Source organism: Hyla sarda, unplaced genomic scaffold, assembly GCF_029499605.1.
Source record: "Hyla sarda isolate aHylSar1 unplaced genomic scaffold, aHylSar1.hap1 scaffold_264, whole genome shotgun sequence".
Classification (NCBI taxonomy): domain Eukaryota; kingdom Metazoa; phylum Chordata; class Amphibia; order Anura; family Hylidae; genus Hyla; species Hyla sarda.
The window spans coordinates 206,523-233,681 of NW_026609332.1; the positions used below are offsets into that span (position 1 = coordinate 206,523).

The following is a 27,159-nucleotide window of genomic DNA, read 5'->3' on the forward strand; positions in this document are numbered from 1 at the left end:
TTAGAGGAGAGTGATGTCCCGTATACATGTAGTGTAGAGAGGAGAGTGATGTCCCCTTATACATGTAGTGTAGAGGAGAGGAGAGTGATGTCCCTTATACATGTAGTGTAGAGGAGGTGATGTCCCTTATACATGTAGTGTAGAGAGGAGAGTGATGTCCCTTATACATGTGTGTAGAGGAGAGTGATGTCCCTTAGACATGTAGTGTAGAGGTGAGTGATGTCCCTTATACATGTAGTGTAGAGGAGAGTGATGTCCCTTATACATGTAGTGTAGAGGAGAGGGATGTCCCCTTATACAGTAGTGTAGAGGAGAGTGATGTCCCTTATACATGTAGAGGAGAGTGATGTCCCTAATACATGTAGTGTAGAGGAGAGTGATGTCCCTTATACATGGTAGTGTAGAGGAGAGTGATGTCCCTTATACATGTAGTGTAGAGGAGAGTGATGTCCCTTATACATGTAGTGTAGAGGAGAGTGATGTCCCTTATACATGTAGTGTAGAGGAGAGTGATGTCCCTTATACATGTAGTGTAGAGGAGAGTGATGTCCCCTTATACATGTAGTGTAGAGGAGAGGGATGTCCCCTTATACATGTAGTGTAGAGGAGAGTGATGTCCCTTATACATGTAGAGGAGAGTGATGTCCCTTATACAGTAGTGTAGAGGAGAGTGATGTCCTTATACATGTAGTGTAGAGGAGAGGATGTCCCTTATACATGTAGTGTAGAGGAGAGTGATGTCCCTTATACATGTAGTGTAGAGGAGAGTGATGTCCCTTATACATGTAGTGTAGAGGAGAGTGGTGTCCCTTATACATGTAGTGTAGAGGAGAGTGATGTCCCTTATACATGTAGTGTAGAGGAGAGTGATGTCCCCTATACATGTAGTGTAGAGGAGAGTGATGTCCCTTATACATGTAGAGGAGAGTGATGTCCCTTATACATGTAGTGTAGAGGAGAGTGATGTCCCTTATACATGTAGAGGAGAGTGATGTCCCTTATACATGTAGTGTAGAGGAGAGTGATGTCCCCTTATACATGTAGTGTAGAGGAGAGTGATGTCCCCTTATACATGTAGTGTAGAGGAGAGTGATGTCCCTTATACATGTAGTGTAGAGGAGAGGGATGTCCCCTTATACATGTAGTGTAGAGGAGAGTGATGTCCCCTTATACATGTAGGTAGGGAGAGTGATGTCCCCTTATACTGTAGTGTAGAGGAGAGTGATGTCCCTTATACATGTAGTGTAGAGGAGAGTGATGTCCCTTATACATGTAGAGGAGAGGGATGTCCCCTTATACATGTAGTGTAGAGGAGAGTGATGTCCCCTTATACATGTAGTGTAGAGGAGAGTGATGTCCCTTATACATGTAGTGTGAGGAGAGTGATGTCCCTTATACATGTAGTGTAGAGGAGAGTGATGTCCCCTTATACATGTAGTGTAGAGGAGAGTGAGTCCCTTATACATGTAGTGTAGAGGAGAGGGATGTCCCCTTATACATGTAGTGTAGAGGAGAGTGATGCCCCTTATACATGTAGTGCACGGAGGGGGTCTTGGCCAGTGTTGGGGTCACTCACCCTCCAGGGGATCCCTGTTGAGCCCCAGTTGGCTGATGATGTAGCGGGGGATGTCAGATTTGATGCCTCCTCCTTCCTTGGCATGGCCTTCTGCTGCCTCCAGGAGATGGTAGAATGCCTCCGGGTCATACTCCTGAAGATAAAACAGAAGCAGTAAAGATGTCCAACGTCCGCTTTAAGATGTGTGCGAGTGTGACAGTGCCCCCGCTGGTGAACGTGTAAGGAGTAAATATCCTGTGTAACTAAGCACACTTTTACTATATACTGCCCTCCCCACATGACTGTACATGTTGCCCCCCCCCCAATATCCTCCCCACATGACTGTACATGTTGCCCCCCCCCATATCCTCCCCACATGACTGTACATGTTGCCCCCCCCCCCCCATATCCTCCCCACATGACTGTACATGTTGGCCCCCCCCCCCCCATATCCTCCCCACATGACTGTACATGTGGCCCCCCCCCCCCCATATCCTCCCCACATGACTGTACAGTTGGCCCCCCCCCATATCCTCCCCACATGACTGTACATGTTGGCCCCCCCCCCATATCCTCCCCACATGACTGTACATGTTGGCCCCCCCCCCATATCCTCCCCACATGACTGTACATGTTGGCCCCCCCCCATATCCTCCCCACATGACTGTACATGTTGGCCCCCCCCCCCATATCCTCCCACATGACTGTACAGTTGGCCCCCCCCCATATCCTCCCCACATGACTGTACATGTTGCCCCCCCCCCCCCATATCCTCCCCACATGACTGTACATGTTGCCCCCCCCCCCCCATATCCTCCCCACATGACTGTACATGTTGCCCCCCCCCCCCCCATATCCTCCCCACATGACTGTACATGTGGCCCCCCCCATATCCTCCCCACATGACTGTACATGTTGCCCCCCCCCCCATATCCTCCCCACATGACTGTACATGTTGGCCCCCCCCCCCATATCCTCCCCACATGACTGTACATGTTGCCCCCCCCCTCCCCATATCCTCCCCACATGACTGTACATGTGGCCCCCCCCCCCATATCCTCCCCACATGACTGTACATGGTGGCCCCCCCCCCCCCCATATCCTCCCCACATGACTGTACATGTGGCCCCCCCCCCCCCATATCCTCCCCACATGACTGTACATGTTGGCCCCCCCCCCCCCCATATCCTCCCCACATGACTGTACATGTTGGCCCCCCCCCAGATCCTCACCACATGACTGTACATGTTGGCCCCCCCCCCATATCCTCACCACATGACTGTACATGTGGGCCCCCCCCCCCATATCCTCACCACATGACTGTACATGTTGCCCCCCCCCCATATCCTCCCCACATGACTGTACATGTTGCCCCCCCATATCCTCCCCACATGACTGTACATGTTGCCCCCCCCATATCCTCCCCACATGACTGTACATGTTGCCCCCCCCATATCCTCCCCACATGACTGTACATGTTGCCCCCCCATATCCTCCCCACATGACTGTACACACTGCCCCACCCCCCATATCCTCACCACATGACTGTACATGTTTCACGCCCTTATCCTTACCAGACACTCCAGGAGTCGGGCCGGCCGGGCGATGATGATCATTAGTTTCTTTACCAGTTGGGTCACGAATGTGACGTCTGAGCTCTCGGATCGCTCGTGGGCCTGTAAGACAGAACACATAATATACATACCCCGCACTGACAACATGGAGCAACCGCATAGTACAGGAGGGGGGGGGGGGACACAAGAACCAAGCACTGGGGTCACCCTCAGTCTACACTTCACAATATGACAATCGCTTACAAGACTATTCTACAAAACAAAGCTAGAATGACAGGCAGAGCAGCAGAGGAACCTCATCGCCCTCCATAACATAACACCATGAAGAACGTCATCTCCTGAAACATGAAGCCGCTGATTTCATTACTGATACCGCTCCCCCATCCAGCCGCTCCCCTCCTACCCATCCTGACCCCGCCGCTCCCCCCATCCAGCCGCTCCCCTCCTACCCATCCTGACCCCACCGCTCCCCCCATCCAGCCGCTCCCCTCCTACCCATCCTGACCCCGCCGCTCCCCCATCCAGCCACACCCCTCATACCCATCCTGACCCCACCGCTCCCCCCATCCAGCCACACCCCTCCTACCCATCCTGACCCCGCCGCTCCCCCATCCAGCCACACCCCTCCTACCCATCCTGACCCCACCGCTCCCCCATCCAGCCACACCCCTCCTACCCATTCCTGACCCCACCGCTCCCCCATCCAGCCACTCCCCTCCTACCCATCCTGACCCCGCCGTTCCCCATCCAGCCGCTCCCCTCATACCATCCTGACCCCACCGCTCCCCCCCCCACCCATCCTGACCCCACCGCTCCCCCCCCCATCCAGCCCCTCCCCCTCATACCCTTCCTGACCCCTCATACCCATCCTTGACCCAGCCGCTCCCCCCATCCAGCCGCTCCCCTCTTACCCATCCTGACCCCACCGCTCCCCCCAATCCTCATCCTGACCCAGCCGCTCCCCTCATACCCATCCTGACCCAGCCGCTCCCCTCATACCCATCCTGACCCAGCCGCTCCCCTCATACCCATCCTGACCCAGCCGCTCCCCCATCCAGCCGCTCCCCTCATACCCATCCTGACCCAGCCGCTCCCCCCCATCCAGCCGCTCCCCTCCTACCCATCCTGACCCCACCGCTCCCCCATCCAGCCGCTCCCCTCCTACCCATCCTGACCCCGCCGCTCCCCCCTCCAGCCGCTCCCTCATACCCATCCTGACCCCGCCGCTCTCCCCCATACCCATCCTGACCCCGCCGCTCCCCCCATCCTCATCCTGACCCTGCCGCTCCCCCCCATCCTCATCCTGACCCCGCCGCTCCCCCCATCCTCATCCTGACCCCGCCGCCCCCCCATCCTCAACCTGACCCCGCCGCCCCCCCCCTTCCTCACCTGACCCCGCCGCCCCCCCCCATCCTCAACCTGACCCCGCCGCTCCCCCCATCCTCAACCTGACCCCGCCGCTCCCCCCATCCTCAACCTGACCCAGCCGCTCCCCTCAAACCCATCCTGACCCAGCCGCTCCCCTCCCTGCTCCCTCATACCCATCCTGACCCAGCCGCTCCCCTCATACCCATCCTGACCCCGCAGCTGCCCCCATCCTCATCCTGACCCCGCCGCTCCCCTCATCCTGACCCCGCCGCTCCCCCCATCCTCATCCTGACCCCGCCGCCCCCCCCCATCCTCATCCTGACCCCGCCGCCCCCCCCATCCTCATCCTGACCCCGCCGCCCCCCATCCTCACCTGACCCCGCCGCCCCCCCATCCTCAACCTGACCCCGCCGCCCCCCCCCATCCTCAACCTGACCCAGCCGCCCCCCCCATCCTCAACCTGACCCAGCCGCTCCCCCCATCCCCATTCTGAACCCGCCGCTGCCCTCATCCAGCTGCTCCCCTCATACCCATCCTGACCCTGCCGCTCCCCCCCATCCTTATCCTGACCCAGCCACTGCCCCATCCAGCCGCTCCCCTCATACCCATCCTGACCCTGCCGCTCCCCCCCATCCTTATCCTGACCCAGCCACTGCCCCCATCCAGCCGCTCCCCTCATACGTATCCTGACCCCGCCGCTCCCCCCCATCCTCATCCAGCTGCACCCCTCATACCCATCCTGACCCCACCGCTCCCCCATCTTCATCCTGACCCCGCCGCTCCCCCCATCCTCATCCTGACCCCCCCGTTCCCCCCCATCCTCATCCTGACCTAGCCGCTGCCCCCATCAAGCCCCTCCCCTCATACCCATCCTGACCCCGCTGCTCCCCCCTATCCAGTCGCTCCCCTCAAACCCATCCTGACCCAGCCGCTCCCCTCATACCTATCATGACCCAGGTACTCCCGTGTCCGTTCCCCTAAACCCATTCTGACCCAGCCGCTCCCCTCATACCTATCATGACCCAGGTACTCCCGTCTACGCTCCCCTCCCTGCTCCCCTCAAACCCATCCTGACCTAGCGGTTCCCCTCCCTGCTCCCCTCAGACCCATCCTGACCCAGCCGCTCCCCTCAAACCCATCCTGACCTAGCCGCTCCCCTCATACCTATCATGACCCAGGTACTCCCGTCTCCGCTCCCCTCCCTGCTCCCCTCAAACCCATCCTGACCCAGCGGCTCCCCTCCCTGCTCCCCTCAAACCCAATCTGACCCAGCGGCTCCCCTCCCTGCTCCCCTCAAACCCATCCTGACCCAGCCGCTCCCCTCCCTGCTCCCCTCAAACCCATCCTGACCCAGCCGCTCCCCTTCCTGCTTCCCTCAGACCCATTCTGACCCAGCCGCTCCCTCAAACCCATCCTGACCCAGCCGCTCCCCTCCCTGCTTCCCTCAAACCCATCCTGACCCAGCCTCTCCCCTCAAACCCATCCTGACCCAGCCGCTCCTCTCCCTGCTCCCCTCAAACCCATCCTGACCCAGCCGCTCCCCTCAAACCCATCCTGACCCAGCCGCTCCCCTCCCTGCTCCTCTCAAACCCATCCTGACCCAGCCGCTCCCCTCCCTGCTCCTCTCAAACCCATCCTGACCCAGCCGCTCCCCTCCCTGCTTCCCTCAACCCATCCTGACCCAGCCTCTCCCCTCAAACCCATCCTGACCCAGCCGCTCCCCTCCCTGCTCCCCTCAAACCCATCCTGACCCAGCCCCTCCCCTCCCTGCTCCTCTCAAACCCATCCTGACCCAGCCCCTCCCCTCCCTGCTCCTCTCAAACCCATCCTGACCCAGCCGCTCCCCTCCCTGCTTCCCTCAAACCCATCCTGTCCAAGCCGCTCCCCTCAAACCCATCCTGACCCAGCCGCTCCCCTCCCTGCTCCCCTCAAACCCATCCTGACCCAGCCGCTCCCCTCCCTGCTCCCCTCAAACCCATCCTGACCCAGCCGCTTCCCTCCCTGCTCCCCTCAAACCCATCCTGACCCAGCCGCTCCCCTCCCTGCTCCCCTCAAACCCATCCTGACCCAGCCGCTCCCCTCCCTGCTCCCCTCAAACCCATCCTGACCCAGCCGCTCCCCTCCCTGCTCCCCTCAAACCCATCCTGACCCAGCCGCTCCCCTCCCTGCTCCCCTCAAACCCATCCTGACCCAGCCGCTCCCCTCCCTGCTCCCCTCAAACCCATCCTGACCCAGCCGCTCCCCTCAAACCTATCATGACCCAGGTACTCCCGTCTCCGCTCCCGTAAAGCCATCCTGACCCAGCCGCACCCCTCAATACCTATCATGACCCAGTACTCCCGTCTCCGCTCCCGTAAACCCATCCTGACCCAGCCGCTCCCCTCAATACCTATCATGACCCAGGTACTCCCGTCTCCGCTCCCGTAAACCCATCCTGACCCAGCCGCTCCCCTCATACCTATCATGACCCAGGTACTCCCTTCTCCGCTCCCGTAAACCCATCCATCCATCATGACCCAGCAGCTCCCCTGCTGACCTGATTCTCCTTCTCCAGGACACATGGTGATATAATGGGGGGCACCGGTGAGGTGATGGGCGACCTCTGCTCCTGTGGCCCCAGGCACAACATTCTATCAGTGTGGTGACAGAAATGAATAGAACCGAGAAGAAGCCTCATATAACAAGGCGCATTAATCCTGCCCGAGCTCCACATCAGAGCAGGCAGCGGACGCTGTGGGAGATCTGTTCTGCATAATCCGCGCTCCGCAGACGGGTCACCAGCTGAGTCCTCCCTGATAAACTACAAACGCCACAATGTCCCAGATCACTAAGTAGTGGGAATCCTGAGTCCATATAGAGAAGGTGTCTATATCCAGCTGCCTCATACATGACCCAATATATGGCCCAGTATAAGTATGTGCACCCCCACACGTTTCCCATAGGGATTTGTTCTCGCCATAATCCTTTTCTAGAAAAACCGTGGACCACTGAAGTGTCGAGTATCTGGTTAATACCTTATAAAAAGCCAGGGGGACCCAGGAAGGAGCAGGAGGAGTCTGTTTAGGGTCCAGGGGTGCGTTATCTGCCCCATCATTGTATGTGAATATGGCCAAATTACATCCACAAAAACTAAACTAACCTCTAGAAGCCACCGAGCCATATAGTCAGTGCCGCGCTGCGGATCCAGCATCCCGGAGAGGGCAGAACGCTGCCGCGATCCTCACACTTGTTTGTGATTGTTTGGATAAGAGCGCCACGCGTCCAGCATTATATAGCCAGAGGCTGCCATGCGTGACGGCTTGATACATGTCAGGTAATTAGCCATTCCTGGTGACGGCATGCCGAGGAGGGTACGGAGAGTCATTCCTGCACACAGGAGATCGTTTATCTGAAGACCCATCAGTCACTCACAGCAGCCACTGGGCCATGAAATTACAATCAGCGTCCTCCGGGGACCGCCACCGATAACACCGTAATAGAGACAATACAGCCAGACCCCCAGAGCTGAACTCCAGCCGCAGCACAATGTGGAAAGGCAGATCATGGAAAAGTATTCACCCCCCGTGGATGTGTATTGTGTGGTCACATGGCAAAGGAACGGACCCAAAATAATTCAAGTGATGTGCAAAAGTATTCACCCCGTTCATGTCTATATACATACACCAGAGCCGTCCTCACAGTCTATATACACCAGAGCCGTCCTCACAGTCTATATACACCAGAGCCGTCCTCACAGTCTATATACACCAGAGCCGTCCTCACAGTCTATATATACATACACCAGTGCCGTCCTCACAGTCTATATACACCAGAGCCGTCCTCACAGTCTATACACATACACCAGAGCCGTCCTCACAGTCTATACACATACACCAGAGCCGTCCTCACAGTCTATATACACCAGAGCCGTCCTCACAGTCTATATATATACACACCAGAGCCGTCCTCACAGTCTATATACACCAGAGCCGTCCTCACAGTCTATATACACCAGAGCCGTCCTCACAGTCTATATACACCAGAGCCGTCCTCACAGTCTATATACACCAGAGCCGTCCTCACAGTCTATATACACCAGAGCCGTCCTCACAGTCTATATACACCAGAGCCGTCCTCACAGTCTATATATACATACACCAGTGCCGTCCTCACAGTCTATATACACCAGAGCCGTCCTCACAGTCTATATACATACACCAGAGCCGTCCTCACAGTCTATACACATACACCAGAGCCGTCCTCACAGTCTATACACATACACCAGAGCCGTCCTCAGTCTATATACACACACCAGAGCCGTCCTCACAGTCTATATACATACACCAGAGCCGTCCTCACAGTCTATATACACACACCAGAGCCGTCCTCACAGTCTATACACATACACCAGAGCCGTCCTCACAGTCTATACACATACACCAGAGCCGTCCTCACAGTCTATATACACACACCAGAGCCGTCCTCACAGTCTATATACATACACACCAGAGCCGTCCTCACAGTCTATATATACATATACACCAGAGCCGTCCTCACAGTCTATATACACCAGAGCCGTCCTCACAGTCTATATACATACACCAGAGCCGTCCTCACAGTCTATATACATACACCAGAGCCGTCCTCACAGTCTATATACATACACCAGAGCCGTCCTCACAGTCTATATACATACACCAGAGCCGTCCTCACAGTCTATATACATACACCAGAGCCGTCCTCACAGTCTATATACATACACCAGAGCCGTCCTCACAGTCTATATACATACACCAGAGCCGTCCTCACAGTCTATATATATACACCAGAGCCGTCCTCACAGTCTATATACACACACCAGAGCCGTCCTCACAGTCTATATACACACACCAGAGCCGTCCTCACAGTCTATATATACACCAGAGCCGTCCTCACAGTCTATATATACACCAGAGCCGTCCTCACAGTCTATATATACACCAGGGCCGTCCTCACAGTCTATATATACACCAGGGCTGTCCTCAGCCAATGTGTGGTGTTCTCTGCCCTGTATACACAAGGCCAAGACTTCACTGTGTCCTCAATATCCCTCCAATAAAGCACAGAGTCAGGGGCTCCTATCAGGCAGATTAATCTCAATGAGGTCACCACTGCCGCTACGTGAAATGAGGCTTTTATCTAATATCTCCCACAGCAGATGTTCATGAAGAACCACAGATAAGAAGCCCAAGATCAAGCAAAAGGACGGGACTAGAGGTGAACAGCGTCCATCACAAAGCGTTGGCGTGGACATGTAAGCGTCAGGCGTTATACTCACATCCTGCAGCAGCTTCTCCAGGTTCTCCTGCAGCTCATAGAAGTAGCGGGAAGTGATCAGCCCGTCGCGGGATTTGCCCAGGCAGTCGCGGGCCAGTTCGATCACCTGATGATGGATGAAACTCAGGACCCCATCGCCCAGGGGCAGGATATTCTCAGGGGCATTGCTGGTGATGAAGTCCGCCAGCCTCTCCTCCATCTGAGCCGTGGCCTGAGGGACAAAGAGACAAGAAGTGATGGTGAGCAACACCCGGGGCCCCCACAGGAGCCACAAAGTCTCAATATTATTTCTAATACAAAAAGAAAGGAATGACAGAAGGACACCTCACCTTAGGGAACCGCTCCTTGTAGACGTGGTTCATCATTACTATCTCTCCATCATATGAGATTGGCGAACGGCCAGGACTGCAGGAAGAAAACCAGAAAGATACATATGCGCTGCCATAGGATAGGGGGGCATGTAGAAGTACCTGGATTATAGGGGTGTATGGAGTACACCTGGATTATAGGGGTGTATAGAGTATACCTGGATTATAGGGGTGTATAGAGTATACCTGGATTATAGGGGTGTATAGAGTACACCTGGATTATAGGGGTGTATGGAGTACACCTGGATTATAGGGGTGTATGGAGTATACCTGGATTATAGGGGTGTATGGAGAATACCTGGATTATAGGGGTGTATAGAGTATACCTGGATTATAGGGGTGTATAGAGTATACCTGGATTATAGGGGTGTATGGAGTATACCTGGATTATAGGGGTGTAGAGTATACCTGGATTATAGGGGTGTATGGAGTATACCTGGATTATAGGGGTGTATGGAGTATACCTGGATTATAGGGGTGTATAGAGTATACCTGGATTATAGGGGTGTATGGAGTATACCTGGATTATAGGGGTGTATAGAGTATACCTGGATTATAGGGGTGTATAGAGTATACCTGGATTATAGGGGTGTATAGAGTATACCTGGATTATAGAGGTGTATAGAGTATACCTGGATTATAGGGGTGTATAGAGTATACCTGGATTATAGGGGTGTATAGAGTATACCTGGATTATAGGGGTGTATTTAGTATACCTTAATTATAAGGGTGACATGCTGTCTTCAGCACCTGGACTGACCTGGGCTCGTTTAAAAACACAAGACTGGCCCAGGTAGGGGGATGAAAGGCCCGACTACCAATCCTGCCTTTTATCTCCTAAAAATTATGGATTTACTAAATTCCCTAGAAAGCAAGGTCTCCTCGGGGAGTTAATGTCTGAATTCCTGTATCACACCCAGCTTCTCCTGGATGAGATATGCGCTTCCTGAAATTAGATACAACTGGTCCACAGCGAACCCCATCATTCCTTTCACTGTGTTACCCAAAGTACAAAGCATACATGGAGCACAGAATTGTACTTAATCCTGGATGTACTATACTGAATTGCAGAGGATAAAATACTTGGAACCAAATTGAAGATATGTGAAGACTTTATGATCAGTCCAATAATTAAAGACATTCATTACGTTTGTCGGAGTGACCTTCAGATATGTGCAGAGGAGACCTAGAGTGTCAGGATGTCACCGTGAGCGCCGTATCTCCAGTTAGGTGTATAGCGGTGCATGGTGCAGCAATCCTTATTACACATGTCGGATGAGCTCATCTGTGGGGCGGTCAATGCTGAGGCAATGGGAGTGTAACATGTGGCGAGTGAACATGTGCTGCATCCTAAGCAGAGGTGGCGGTGTAATGCAATGACTCATCCCGGCTCCAGGCACAATGATGTCATCCATATAATAGATTATCATACCTAAACCTCAGCCGAGCGAGTCCTGGATAGAAGGATCCATGTTATAGAAGCCCCATAGAGTGAGGTGGAGCAATGGACATCCATCGAATACCCCGAGCTCCACCGTGCCACCCCAAATCCCAAATAATCTGGCTATAGATAATGTGAAGGATCCATGTTATAGAAGCCCCATAGAGTGAGGTGCAGCATTGGACATCTGACCATCGAATACCCCGAGCTCCACCGTGTTCCCCCTTAAATCCCAAATCGATAATGTGAAGGATCCAGACTGGCTCCGATGATTACATCTGTCCAGGGGGGGGGAAAGACTCAAGATACCACCGCAGCAACTACTATGTACCACCCGTCTATATGACCCTGATGCCATACTGGGGGCCACATTTACTTGTAGCACCCACTCTTTGGGCTCACGTGTCTGCAACTATTTAACCAATTCCCCAGATGCTGGAAACTCATTTCTGAGCCAGGCTTATTGTTAGGACACGCATGAATGGGAGATAGATGGTGTGCCGCACCCGGCTACATACAGGCACCAATGTTTCCCCGATGATACCTTTTTGGACTGTATTCTCCAGGGACCCGTGTGACAGCAGATATTTAATGCCGGAACGGATGAGCAAGTGGCAGGTCAGAGTAACAACTGGAGGGAGGGGGGGGGAGAACCTAAAGACAAAATCTCTTCTGTCCCGGCTCATTACAGTCCATGATGGAGGCGTCCATCTCCATCCATCACATCATGGCTAATTACAGGTGTCCGCATGGGAGAAGCGCAGCTGCAACAGATGACACTGTCAGAACCTCCACTACAGAAGAGAAGAAGAGCAGCTGCAGCAGCCACTCCCAGAGCCTACACCACACGGGAGAAGAGCAGCAGCAGACACTCCCAAAGCCTACACCACACGGGAGAAGAGCAGCAGCAGTAGACACTCCCAGAGCCTACACCACACGGAAGAAGAGCAGCTGCAGCAGACACTCCCAGAGCCTACACCACACGGGCAGCTGCACCAGATGACACGGTCAGAACCTCCACTACAAAAGAAATGAGGAGCTGCAGCAGATACTCCCAGAGCCTACACCACAGAAGAGAAGAGCAACTGCAACAGATGACACTGTCAGAACCTCCACTTCAGAAGAGAAGAGCAGCTGCAGCAGACACACCCAGAGCCTAAACCACACGGGAGAAGAGCAGCTGTAGAGACTCCCAGAGCCTACACCACACAGGAGAAGAGCAGCTGCAGTAGACACTCCCAGAGCCTACACCACACAGGAGAAGAGCAGCTGCAGTAGACACTCCCAGAGCCTACACCACACAGGAGAAGAGCAGCTGCAGTAGACACTCCCAGAGCCTACACCACACAGGAGAAGAGCAGCTGCAGTAGACACTCCCAGAGCCTACGCCACACAGGAGAAGAGCAGCTGCAGTATACACTCCCAGAGCCCACGCCACACAGGAGAAGAGCAGCTGCAGTAGACACTCCCAGAGCCTACCCCATACGGGAGAAGAGCAGCTGCAGTAGACACTCCCAGAGCCTACACCACACAGGAGAAGAGCAGCTGCAGTAGACACTCCCAGAGCCTACACCACACAGGAGAAGAGCAGCTGCAGTAGACACTCCCAAAGCCTACACCACACGGGAGAAGAGCAGCTGCAGTAGACACTCCCAGAGCCTACACCACACGGGAGAAGAGCAGCTGCAGTAGACACTCCCAGAGCCTACACCACACAGGAGAAGAGCAGCAGCACACAGCACTGCCAGAGCCTACACCACACGGAAGAAGAGCAGCTGCACCAGATGACACTGTCAGAACCTCCACTACAAAAGAAATGAGGAGCTGCAGCAGATACTCCCAGAGCCTACACCACAGAAGAAAAGAGCAACTGCAACAGATGACACTGTCAGAACCTCCACTTCAGAAGAGAAAAGCAGCTGCTGCAGCAGACACTCCCAGAGCCTAAACCACACGGGAGAAGAGCAGCAGCAGCAGTAGACACTCAGAGCCTACACCACACGGGAGAAGAGCAACTGCAACAGATGACACTGTCAGAACTTCCACTTCAGAAGAGAAGAGCAGCTGCAGCAGACACTCCCAGAGCCTAAACCACACGGGAGAAGAGCAGCTGTAGAGACTCCCAGAGCCTACACCACACAGGAGAAGAGCAGCTGCAGTAGACACTCCCAGAGCCTACACCAGACAGGAGAAGAGCAGCAGCACACAACACTGCCAGAGCTTCTACCACGGGAGAGAAGGGAGGCTGCAGAGGACGACATTGTTGCAGCCTCCACCACAGGATGGAAGTCTTCATGACTTTAACCTTCTTTGCTTCTTTGAGAATTGGCCAAAAAGGAAATGTATCCAGGAAAAAAGCTTCTGTGCAGATTCCCCAGGGAGCTCAGACTTACATGAACAAATCTGAGGGAAAATAGAATGTCAAATTAAAAGTGTGATTGACTGCAGCGGTGGCAACATGAGGTAATGGATATCATCATAAAGACTGGGGGTGGGCGATGCGGCCGCCCGAATAATTACACGGATAATCGGTTGCCCACACGGGCAGCGCATTTTAGGACAATGCAGGCGATGCTGCAGAGGTAACAACAAGAATCAATTTACAAGGAGAATGAGAAACAGAGTGCCTCATCCTGTAGGAGCAGAGGCTGATCACAGAGAACAACAGATGTAATAGAGACTGACAAGCGACTGCAGGAAGGTGTAATATAGGGAAAAGGTCACTTGGATGGATGCCAATGGATCAGGCTTGGCGAGACATGCACCCCAGTTATACACTACTCAAAAAAATAAAAGGGAACACTAAGATGACACATCCAAGGCCAACCACACCTGTATATGGTCTCCCAAGGGGTCTGAGGATCTCATCTCAGTACCTAATGGCAGTCAGGCTACCTCTGGCAAGCACATGGGGAGCAGTGTGGCCCCCCCAAAGAAATGCCACCCCACACCATTACTGACCCACCACCAAACCGGTAATGCTGGAGGATGTTGCAGGCAGCAGAACATTCTCCACGGCGTCTCCAGACTCTGTCACGTCTGTCACATGTGCTCAGTGTGAACCTGCTTTCATCTGTGAAGAGCACAGGGCACCAGTGGTGAACTTGCCAAACTTGGTTTTCTCTGGCAAGTGCCAAACGTCCTGCACGGTGTTGGGCTGTAAGCACAACCCTCACCTGTGGACGTCGGGCCCTCATACCACCCTCATGGAGTCTGTTTCTGACCGTTTGAGTGGATACATGCACATTTGTGACCTGCTGGAGGTCATTTTGCAGGGCTCTGGCAGTGCTCCTCCTGCTCCTCCTTGCACAAAGGCGGAGGTAGTGATCCTGCTGCTGGGTTGTTGCCCTCCTATGGCCTCCTCCACATCTCCTGATGTACTGGCCTGTCTCCTGGTAGCGCCTCCATGCTCTGGACACTACGCTGACAGACACAGCAAACCTTCTTGCCACAGCTCGCATTGATGTGCCATCCTGGATGAGCTGCACTACCTGAGCCACTTGTGTGGGTTGTAGACTCAGTCTCATGCTACCACTAGAGTGAAAGCACCGCCAGCATTCAAAAGTGACCAAAACATCAGCCAGGAAGCATAGGAACTGAGAAGTGGTCTGTGGTCACCACCTGGAGAACCACTCCTTTATTGGGGGTGTCTTGCTAATTGCCTATAATTTCCACGTGTTGTCTGTTCCATTTGAAATTGATTGTCAATCAGTGTTCTTCCTGAGTGGACAGTGGGATTTCACACAAGTGTCAGTGACTTGGAGTTACATTGTGGTGTTTAAGTGTTCACTTTATTTTATTGAGCAGTGTATAAACTCTTCCATCATTCCCTGCACTGCTGCTGTTCTGTGACTGTGTACATGATGGATGCCAGTACCCAAAGTATTAACTATAGAGGATCAAATCATGGACCCAGCACAATACAGGAAGGAAAGAACTATATTGTCTAAGCCCTTAGAGGGGGGTCCTATAAGAGGATCAATGGGGGCTGCATGACACCTTATTCATGCTGGAGGAAGTGCACAGGCTCCGGACCCCACCGGGTGATGGGTCATAATACAAAAAGGTGTAAAACATGACCTTTATTATTTTATGATGTCAGAAATGTATATGATGCTGCAGGATCTGGGAATGAAGGAACCAAGTGATAAGCAATTCACAATCCTGGTTACCGTTCACACACATCGGGCCCCATCACTGTTATCATAGAGGGAGAAACACACAGAAACCTGGTGTGGATGGTCCAGGGTGATCCCTATGACTAAGTGGGATAAGGGCGGTCACAGACATGTAGACCAAAGTGTTATGGGTCCCTAAAGTGGGACTGCCAGATGTGGCGGGCTTAATCACCAAACGGTAAATTAAATATCTATCCCACAATGTATACACAAGAGTCTGTGCAGAAGGGGCTCCAGCGTATGAAAACATATCGTCTACGTATCGTCCGCTCTACCTGAAGGCGGTGGTTTACACGACATTGTAATGAAGGTTATGTTTTAGGTTGCACCTCTGTATAATTTTAGTGATTATACACTACAATTCTTGCAGAATTCAAAATGATCATCATCTTATTGTAACTTTAAACATCGGTAAAAGTTTTTAAAGAAATTTTTTTTGTCATCCTCCCCCCCCCCCCCCCCCACCCAAAAAAAAAAAAAAATAATAATAATAAATTGCCGTCGGAATGCAGGAAATAGTAAGTAATGAATTTTATTTTAAACAGTTTCAAGAGCTGGTAGAGAAAGGCGGATCAGCGGATGATGTAACAATGGACGACAGGTAAGATCATTTATAAGTTTATGTGATATAGCATTAATCAGTGCTGCCTGAATGATTGATGCGTTTATTGATGGGTTATTTTTTTAATTGGTGTGTTGGTTAATATTTTAACATTTAAAATATGTTTTGGGTAGGGTCACACGTAACTGATCCTCAGTGTATTTTACAATGCGGATCTGCCGGTGACCTGACCCATAGTGTGCCTCCAACTGTTGCCACCCTCGCTCCCTGGCAATCTGCTGCTCCGAGCATCCACACAGGGGCCTGCAAGTCACCGAGTTCACTCACAATCTACTTAGACCAGGCATCTTCAACCTGCGGACCTCCAGATGTTGCAAAACTACAACTCCCAGCATTCCCGGACAGCCGTTGGCTGGAGGTCTGCAGGTTGAAGACCACTGACTTAGACATTGCAGAGCAGCCGCGATGTCTGAGTACACTACACATGCATGTGGCGAATCGCAGAGCCGTGTGGGTGCTCAGAGTGGCAGTTTGCCGCTGCAAGCAGGCAGGGGGGCGGGAGGTTGCAACAGATGGAGGCACACTGCGGATCCGTTACGTGTGACCCTACCCTTAAAGGGGTATTCCAGTGGTGAAAAACTTATCTCCTATCCTAAGGATAGGGGATAAGTTTGAGATCGCGGGGGGTCCGACCGCTGGGGCCCCCTGTGATCTCTCTGTACAGGGGCCAGGCTCTCCGGCCAGATAGCGGGTGTTGACCTCCGCATGAAGCGGCGGCCGACACGCCCCCTCAATACATCGTTATGGCAGAGCCGGAGATTGCCGAAGACCGCGCTCCGGCTCAGCCATAGAGTTGTATTGAGGGGGCGTGTCGGCCACCACTTTGTGCGGGGGTGGAAACGCCCCCTTCCCGTGAGCTATCGGGGCCCCGTACAGGAGATCGTGGGGGGGCCCCAGCGGTCGGACCCCCGTGATCTGCAACTTATCCCCTATCCTTAGGATAGGGGATAAGTTGTTCACCACTGGATATCTCCTTTAATGTATGTTTGTAACTCCCAATAACGTTTTTTTTTTAGTTTATACAGATTCAAATCTTCTGCTCAAAACACTGACACCGAATAATGCGACTGACTTCATTAGCCTGACATGCGCTCCTTACTGAGCGAGCCAGGGTAGGGCTCCCCGCGATCCTGTGGATAGGGGAGGAGTTTACTTTTGACAGTTCTCCTTTAATTGCTCTAACCACAACTTTATATGATTGGAATCTTGACTACACCAACAGTCTAAACAGTCAGGCCAATGAAGTCAGCGAATCGCATTGACCTATATTCGGTCTCAGTGTTTTAAGCAGAAGATTTGAATCTGTATAAAAAAAAGTTATTGCGAGTTTTAAACATACATTAAATATATTTTAAATCTTATATAATGTAATAATAATATTAACTAACACGCCAATTAAAAATAAATAACCCATCATTCAGGCAGCACCGATTCATGATGTAATATATCACATAAAATGATACATCGTCTTACCTGTCGTCCATTGTTACATCTTCCGCGGAGCCTCTTTCCGCCGGCTGCTCCTGAAAATGGTTCCCGCCTTTAAAATAAAAAAAATTATTTCCATACAAAACAAATTAAATTCATTACCTACAATTTCCTGCATCTTCAATTTTGTGGAACCTTACGAAATCTGTGCACATTCTGCATGAATTTTCAAGCTCTATTGACTTCAATAGCATTCTGGCCCGGAATTACGCGAAAACAGAGTGGAATGCGGTATTTTGGCTGCAGAACATCCGTTGCAAAAATTCTGCAGTGTGAATGGGACTGCTAAATCCCAAATGTATTGGCTATAAATTCATGTAAAGTTTTAATGCAGAATTGTGCTGGAAATTCTGAAATTCTGTCATGTGAACATAGCCTAACATGGACACTCTGCGAGCCTTCATTACTGTGGCTTAAAGGGGTACTCCGGTGAAAACCTTTTTTCTTTTAAATCAACTGGTGGCAGAAAGTTAAACATATTTGTAAATTACTTCTATTAAAAAAATCTTAATCCTTCCTGTACTTATTAGCTGCTGAATACTACAGAGGAAATGCTTTTCTTTTTGGAATGCTCTCCGATGACCTCACGACCACAGTTCTCACTGCTGACATATAATAATAATGCTTTATTTATTGTTGTCCTTAGTGGGATTTGAACCTAAGTCCCCAGCACTGCAAGGCCGCAGTCCTAACCACTGAGCCACCATGCTGCCCTTAGCATACATCTGCTATGCACAGTTGCTAAAATGGACAGAGATGTCAGCAGAGAGCACTGTGTTTGTGATGTCATCAGTGTTCCAAAAAGAAAGGAATTTCCTCTGTAGCATTCAGCAGCTAATAAGGACTGGAAGGATTAAGATATTTTAATAGAAGTAATTTACAAATATGTTTAACTTTCTGCCACCAGTTGATTTAAAAGAAAAAAGGTTTTCACCGGAGTACCCCTTTAAGAAGCTGACACCACTCATCCATCTGTATATCACCCCCGTGTGACACCAGGACCACCATAAGATGGATGAGCTGTCAAGTATCATCCATGGTCAATGCAAGGATTTAGGAAAAGTGATGTCTGTACTGACCGCGCTCTGCTGGATTATCCGTGATGTCTGTACTGACCGCAGCTTGTGGTAATGGTCTGAGCGTCACACAACCAACCATTACAATGGACCCAAATATAAGAGCAGGACGTCACATCCACAGAGCTCAGGTCTGTTCATGGCTATAAGGGAATGACATGTAAGAGTAGTCTCACCTGAGGCTGCGGGAGCGGGGACGCATGGCTGGAGACTGGCGGCCTTCCTCATCGGTGATGTTCTCGGTGCTGAAGTGCTTGGTCAGGAAGTGCAGCTCGTCCGCTGTCGGCTGAAATGGCAGCTGGTGCAGCTTCTCCTGAGATGAGCAGGATGACTGAGTACAGAAGACACAGAAGAAAAGACACTAAAACACATGCATACAAGACTGCTGGGGAGGAAAGGGGAAACAAAGGGTTAATCCTGCTGTAATACAAGTCCCCAGGACCTCGGACACCACATTGTGGCATTGCCTGTCGCAACAATCTGCACTGATCCACTAGACCAAACTATAATGGATCACCGTCACTATACGCTCCCCTATCATCATCACCGTCACTATACGCTCCCCCATCATCATCACCGTCACTATACGCTCCCCCATCATCATCACCGTCACTATACGCTCCCCCATCGTCATCACCGTCACTATACGCTCCCCCATCATCACCACCGTCACTATACGCTCCCCCATCATCATCACCGTCACTATACGCTCCCCTATGACCACCACCACCGTCACTATACGCTTCCCCATCGTCATCACCGTCACTATACGCTTCCCCATCATCACCACCGTCACTATACGCTCCCCTATCATCATCACCGTCACTATACGCTCCCCCATCATCATCACCGTCACTATACGCTCCCCCATCGTCATCACCGTCACTATACGCTCCCCCATCGTCATCACCGTCACTATATGCTCCCCTATGACCACCACCACCGTCATCACCGTCACTATACGCTCCCCCATCATCATCACCGTCACTATACGCTCCCCCATCATCATCACCGTCACTATACGCTCCCCCATCGTCATCACCGTCACTATACGCTCCCCCATCGTCATCACTATACGCTCCCCTATCATCATCACCGTCACTATACGCTCCCCCATCGTCATCACTATACGCTCCCCTATCATCATCACCGTCACTATACGCTCCCCCATCGTCATCACCGTCACTATACGCTCCCCCATCGTCATCACTATACGCTCCCCCATCGTCACCACCGTCACTATACGCTCCCCCATCGTCACCACCGTCACTATACGCGCTCCCCCATCGTCACCACCGTCACTATACGTTCCCCCATCATCACCACCGTCACTATACGCTCCCCCATCATCACCACCGTCACTATACGCTCCCCCATCATCACCACCGTCACTATACGCTCCCCCATCATCACCACCGTCACTATACGCTCCCCCATCATCACCACCGTCACTATACGCTCCCCCATCGTCATCACCGTCACTATACGCTCCCCATCGTCATCACCGTCACTATACGCTCCCCTATCATCACCACCGTCACTATACGCTCCCCCATCACCACCACCGTCACTATATGCTCCCCCATCATCATCACCACTGTCACTATACGCTCCCCCATCATCACCACTGTCACTATACGCTCCCCCATCATCATCACCACTGTCACTATACGCTCCCCCATCTTCACCACCGTCACTATACGCTCCCCCATCTTCACCACCGTCACTATACGCTCCCCCATCATCATCACCACTGTCACTATACGCTCCCCCATCATCATCACCGTCACTATACGCTCCCCCATCATCATCACCGTCACTATACGCTCCCCTATGACCACCACCACCGTCATCACCGTCACTATACGCTCCCCCATCATCATCACCGTCCCTATACGCTCCCCCATCATCATCACCGTCACTATACGCTCCCCCATCATCATCACCGTCACTATACGCTCCCCCATCGTCACCACCGTCACTATACGCTCCCCCATCGTCACCACCGTCACTATACGTTCCCCCATCATCACCACCGTCACTATACGCTCCCCCATCATCACCACCGTCACTATACGCTCCCCCATCATCACCACCGTCACTATACGCTCCCCCATCATCACCACCGTCACTATACGCTCCCCCATCGTCATCACCGTCACTATACGCTCCCCTATCACCACCACCGTCACTATACGCTCCCCCATCGTCATCACCGTCACTATACGCTCCCCCATCGTCATCACCGTCACTATACGCTCCCCTATCATCACCACCGTCACTATACGCTCCCCCATCACCACCACCGTCACTATATGCTCCCCCATCATCATCACCACTGTCACTATACGCTCCCCCATCATCACCACTGTCACTATACGCTCCCCCATCATCATCACCACTGTCACTATACGCTCCCCCATCATCATCACCACTGTCACTATACGCTCCCCCATCGTCACCACCGTCACTATACGCTCCCCCATCATCATCACCACTGTCACTATACGCTCCCCTATCACCACCGTCACTATACGCTCCCCCATCACCACCGTCACTATACGCTCCCCCATCACCACCGTCACTATACGCTCCCCCATCACCACCGTCACTATACGCTCCCCCATCACCACCGTCACTATACGCTCCCCCATCACCACCGTCACTATACGCTCCCCCATCGTCACCACCGTCACTATACGCTCCCCCATCATCATCACCACTGTCACTATACGCTCCCCTATCACCACCGTCACTATACGCTCCCCCATCACCACCGTCACTATACGCTCCCCCATCACCACCGTCACTATACGCTCCCCCATCACCACCGTCACTATACGCTCCCCCATCACCACCGTCACTATACGCTCCCCCATCACCACCGTCACTATACGCTCCCCCATCACCACCGTCACTATACGCTCCCCCATCACCACCGTCACTATACGCTCCCCCATCATCACCGTCACTATACGCTCCCCCATCATCACCGTCACTATACGCTCCCCTATCATAACCACCGTCACTATACGCTCCCCTATCAGCACCACCGTCACTATACGGTCCCCTATCACCACCACCGTCACTATAAGCTCCCCCACCATCACCACAGTCACTATACGCTCCCCCATCATCACCACCGTCACTATATGCTCCCCTATCACCACCGTCACTATACGCTCCCCCATCACCACCGTCACTATACGCTCCCCCATCATCACCACCACCGTCACTATACGCTCCCCCATCATCACCACCACCGTCACTATACGCTGCCCCCATCATCACCACCACCGTCACTATACGCTGCCCCCATCACCACCACCACCACCGTCACTATATGCTCCTCCCCCATCACCACCACCGTCACTATACGCTCCCCCATCATCACCACAGTCACTATAAGCTCCCCCATCATCATCACCACTGTCACTATACGCTCCCCCACATCATCACCACCGTCACTATACGCTCCCCTATCATAACCACCGTCACTATACGCTCCCCTATCAGCACCACCGTCACTATACGGTCCCCTATCACCACCACCGTCACTATAAGCTCCCCCACCATCACCACAGTCACTATACGCTCCCCCATCATCACCACCGTCACTATATGCTCCCCTATCACCACCGTCACTATACGCTCCCCCATCATCACCACCACCGTCACTATACGCTCCCCCATCATCACCACCACCGTCACTATACGCTGCCCCCATCATCACCACCACCGTCACTATACGCTGCCCCCATCACCACCACCACCACCACCACCACCGTCACTATATGCTCCTCCCCCATCACCACCACCGTCACTATACGCTCCCCCATCATCACCACAGTCACTATAAGCTCCCCCATCATCATCACCACTGTCACTATACGCTCCCCCACATCATCACCACCGTCACTATACGCTTCCCCATCACCACCGTCACTATACGCTCCCCCATCATCACCACAGTCACTATAAGCTCCCCCACATCATCACCACCGTCACTATACGCCCCCCCTCATCATCACCACCACCACCGTCACAATATGCTTCCCCATCACCACCGTCACTATACGCTCCCCCATCATTAGTCAACAGACGCTCCACTATCATCATCACCACCGTCACTATACGCTCCCCCATCACCACCAACAGACTAACCCATCACCACCATCGTCACTATACGCTCCCCTATCACCACGTCACTATACTACTCATCCTCACCGCCTCCGTCACTATGCGCTCACCTCTCATCACCACCGTCACTATACGCTCCCCTATCACCCTCACCGCCTCCGTCAATATGCGGTCACCTATCACTACCGTCCCTATATGCTCACCTATCATCATCACCGTCACTACACGCTCCCTTATCATCGTCACCGCTTCGGTTACTATACACTCCCCTATCATCACAGTCACCACCGCCTCCGTCACTATACGCTCACCTATCACCACCGTCACCATCACTATACGCTCACCTATGGTGGACGGGTGATCACAATATACAGGTCACATGTACAGCTGACAGGGATCGGAGCTCATCACATGGAGATGCCCTCTCACTCCTTTCCTCTACCTACAATGTGATGGGGCCCCTCAACACCCAGACATCTCTGGACCAGCTGACAGACCGGGTTGGGGCACAGGGTGGGCACATGGAGACAAGAAGGACACTCCATCTGACACTTACTGAGACTGTTGAGCTGGGAGTGTTGGTTCCATAACCAGAAGATGGCAGCGATGCCAGTGACCAGCGGCGTCCATCCGTCCTGAAACAAAAAACAAATGTTAAAAGGTCCAAACCCAAATATCAGATGAGGAGCTGACGGAGATGGACCTGATGATAATGGAGACATGGCCACAGGGGGCGCCGCACTCACATTCAAGAGAAGAGACTGAAATGGCTGGGAAGAGATATTACTACAGAGAATGACCCCTGATCTCTGACAGACAGTATATATATGCAGCATGGTTCCTGACTGCAGCTTCCAGATACTACATTGTAGTGAATCAATCACCATCATCAAGCTAGCGGGAAAGCCCAAATCAGAGCTTCTTCAGGGAGCCCAGAGCTCAGCTGCTGCTGCTTCTTCAGGGAGCCCAGAGCTCAGCTGCTGCTGCTTCTTCAGGGAGCCCAGAGCTCAGCTGCTGCTGCTTCTTCAGGGAGCCCAGAGCTCAGCTGCTGCTGCTTCTTCAGGGAGCCCAGAGCTCAGCTGCTGCTGCTTCTTCAGGGAGCCCAGAGCTCAGCTGCTGCTGCTTCTTCAGGGAGCCCAGAGCTCAGCTGCTGCTGCTTCTTCAGGGAGCCCAGAGCTCAGCTGCTGCTGCTTCTTCAGGGAGCCCAGAGCTCAGCTGCTGCTGCTTCTTCAGGGAGCCCAGAGCTCAGCTGCTGCTGCTTCTTCAGGGAGCCCAGAGCTCAGCTGCTGCTGCTTCTTCAGGGAGCCCAGAGCTCAGCTGCTGCTGCTTCTTCAGGGAGCCCAGAGCTCAGCTGCTGCTGCTTCTTCAGGGAGCCCAGAGCTCAGCTGCTGCTGCTTCTTCAGGGAGCCCAGAGCTCAGCTGCTGCTGCTTCTTCAGGGAGCCCAGAGCTCAGCTGCTGCTGCTTCTTCAGGGAGCCCAGAGCTCAGCTGCTGCTGCTGCTTCTTCAGGGAGCCCAGAGCTCAGCTGCTGCTGCTGCTTCTTCAGGGAGCCCAGAGCTCAGCTGCTGCTGCTTCTTCAGGGAGCCCAGAGCTCAGCTGCTGCTGCTGCTTCTTCAGGGAGCCCAGAGCTCAGCTGCTGCTGCTTCTTCAGGGAGCCCAGAGCTCAGCTGCTGCTGCTGCTTCTTCAGGGAGCCCAGAGCTCAGCAGCTGCTGCTGCTTCTTCAGGGAGCCCAGAGCTCAGCAGCTGCTGCTGCTTCTTCAGGGAGCCCAGAGCTCAGCAGCTGCTGCTGCTTCTTCAGGGAGCCCAGAGCTCAGCTGCTGCTGCTGCTGCTTCTTCAGGGAGCCCAGAGCTCAGCTGCTGCTGCTGCTGCTTCTTCAGGGAGCCCAGAGCTCAGCTGCTGCTGCTGCTTCTTCAGGGAGCCCAGAGCTCAGCTGCTGCTGCTGCTTCTTCAGGGAGCCCAGAGCTCAGCTGCTGCTGCTGCTTCTTCAGGGAGCCCAGAGCTCAGCTGCTGCTGCTGCTTCTTCAGGGAGCCCAGAGCTCAGCTGCTGCTGCTGCTGCTTCTTCAGGGAGCCCAGAGCTCAGCTGCTGCTTCTTCAGGGAGCCCAGAGCTCAGCTGCTGCTTCTTCAGGGAGCCCAGAGCTCAGCTGCTGCTGCTGCTTCTTCAGGGAGCCCAGAGCTCAGCTGCTGCTGCTGCTTCTTCAGGGAGCCCAGAGCTCAGCTGCTGCTGCTGCTTCTTCAGGGAGCCCAGAGCTCAGCTGCTGCTGCTGCTTCTTCAGGGAGCCCAGAGCTCAGCTGCAGCTTCTTCAGGGAGCCCAGAGCTCAGCTGCAGCTGCTGCTTCTTCAGGGAGCCCAGAGCTCAGCTGCAGCTGCTGCTTCTTCAGGGAGCCCAGAGCTCAGCTGCAGCTGCTGCTTCTTCAGGGAGCCCAGAGCTCAGCTGCAGCTGCTGCTTCTTCAGGGAGCCCAGAGCTCAGCTGCAGCTGCTGCTTCTTCAGGGAGCCCAGAGCTCAGCTGCTGCTGCTTCTTCTTCAGGGATCCCAGAGCTCAGCTTCTGCTGCTTCTTCAGGGAGCCCAGAGCTCAGCTGCTTCTTCATCAGGGAACCAAGAGCTCAGCTGCTTCTTCATCAGGGAACCAAGAGCTCAGCTGCTTTTTCTTCAGGGAGCCCAGAACTCAGCTGCCTTTTATTCAGGGAGTTTTTGGAGATTATGGGAGTGATCAGGAATAGCGCCCCTGCATATGCATTACTGATCCCGCTGCAGCTGAGGCCACCATGCCTGGATTATCAGATTATGGTGGTACGTGGAAATGTGTACATTGTATTTACAGGACTGAGAATGCACATGGTGGATTATGACAACTACTGACAAATCTGATTTTAAAAAAGGGAGGAGTCTGTGTGGGGCGCTTGATGATGTCATTGCTGCATGCACCACAATGTGTGTGTGTGGGGGGGATAATCACATACATGAATTACTATGGACACATGGGTAGGGAGCAGGGCTGGTGGCATCCTATTACCTGTCTGCTCTGTGTCCATGGCTGAATGTAAGAGATCACAAATTAGTCACAGCCCTCTGCATACACACAGTAAACACACAAAGGCCCATCACCCTGTGATGTGCACTCAGCACTGCCAAAACAAATCCTATAATCTACCATATTCTGGACTATACAACAAACCCCAACTGTATCCCCCCAGGGCCTCCCACAGGTCACTGGAGGTCATAGAAAACGGGCGGAATGTGTATTACAAAGATCGATGTGGCCGCTAAAGTCCACTCCAGATCATCAGGACACAACGGCTATAGGGCGCCAGATCATCAGGGCACAACGGCTATAGGGCGCCAGATCATCAGGGCACAATGGCTATAGGGCGCCAGATCATCAGGGCACAATGGCTATAGGGCGCCAGATCATCAGGGCACAATGGCTATAGGGCGCCAGATCATCAGGGCACAACGGCTATCGGGCGCCAGATCATCAGGGCACAACGGCTATAGGGCGCCAGATCATCAGGGCACAACGGCTATAGGGCGCCAGATCATCAGGGCACAACGGCTATAGGGCGCCAGATCATCAGGGCACAACGGCTATAGGGCGCCAGATCATCAGGGCACAACGGCTATAGGGCGCCAGATCATCAGGGCACAACGGCTATAGGGCGCCAGATCATCAGGGCACAACGGCTATAGGGCGCCAGATCATCAGGGCACAATGGCTATAGGGCGCCAGATCATCAGGGCACAATGGCTATAGGGCGCCAGATCATCAGGGCACAATGGCTATAGGGCGCCAGATCATCAGGACACAATGGCTATAGGGCGCCAGATCATCAGGACACAATGGCTATAGGGCGCCAGATCATCAGGGCACAATGGCTATAGGGCGCCAGATCATCAGGGCACAATGGCTATAGGGCGCCAGATCATCAGGGCACAATGGCTATAGGGCGCCAGATCATCAGGGCACAATGGCTATAGGGCGCCAGATCATCAGGGCACAATGGCTATAGGGCGCCAGATCATCAGGACACAATGGCTATAGGGCGCCAGATCA

General features: G+C 53.2%; 1 protein-coding gene across 1 annotated transcript in view; it reads right to left on the minus strand.

Moving 5' to 3' along the window:
* Positions 1-26,142, minus strand: part of LOC130324372 (microtubule-associated serine/threonine-protein kinase 2-like) — a gene marked incomplete at its 5' end in the record, with an annotated part of 34,671 nt that extends 8,529 nt beyond the window's left edge. The window contains 7 exon segments of the mRNA XM_056553252.1: positions 1,577-1,709; positions 3,130-3,231; positions 9,794-10,003; positions 10,122-10,197; positions 19,142-19,296; positions 23,662-23,740; positions 26,122-26,142. Coding sequence (XP_056409227.1) covers positions 1,577-1,709; positions 3,130-3,231; positions 9,794-10,003; positions 10,122-10,197; positions 19,142-19,296; positions 23,662-23,740; positions 26,122-26,142 — 776 coding nt within the window.
* Positions 26,143-27,159: the final 1,017 nt, after the last annotated feature.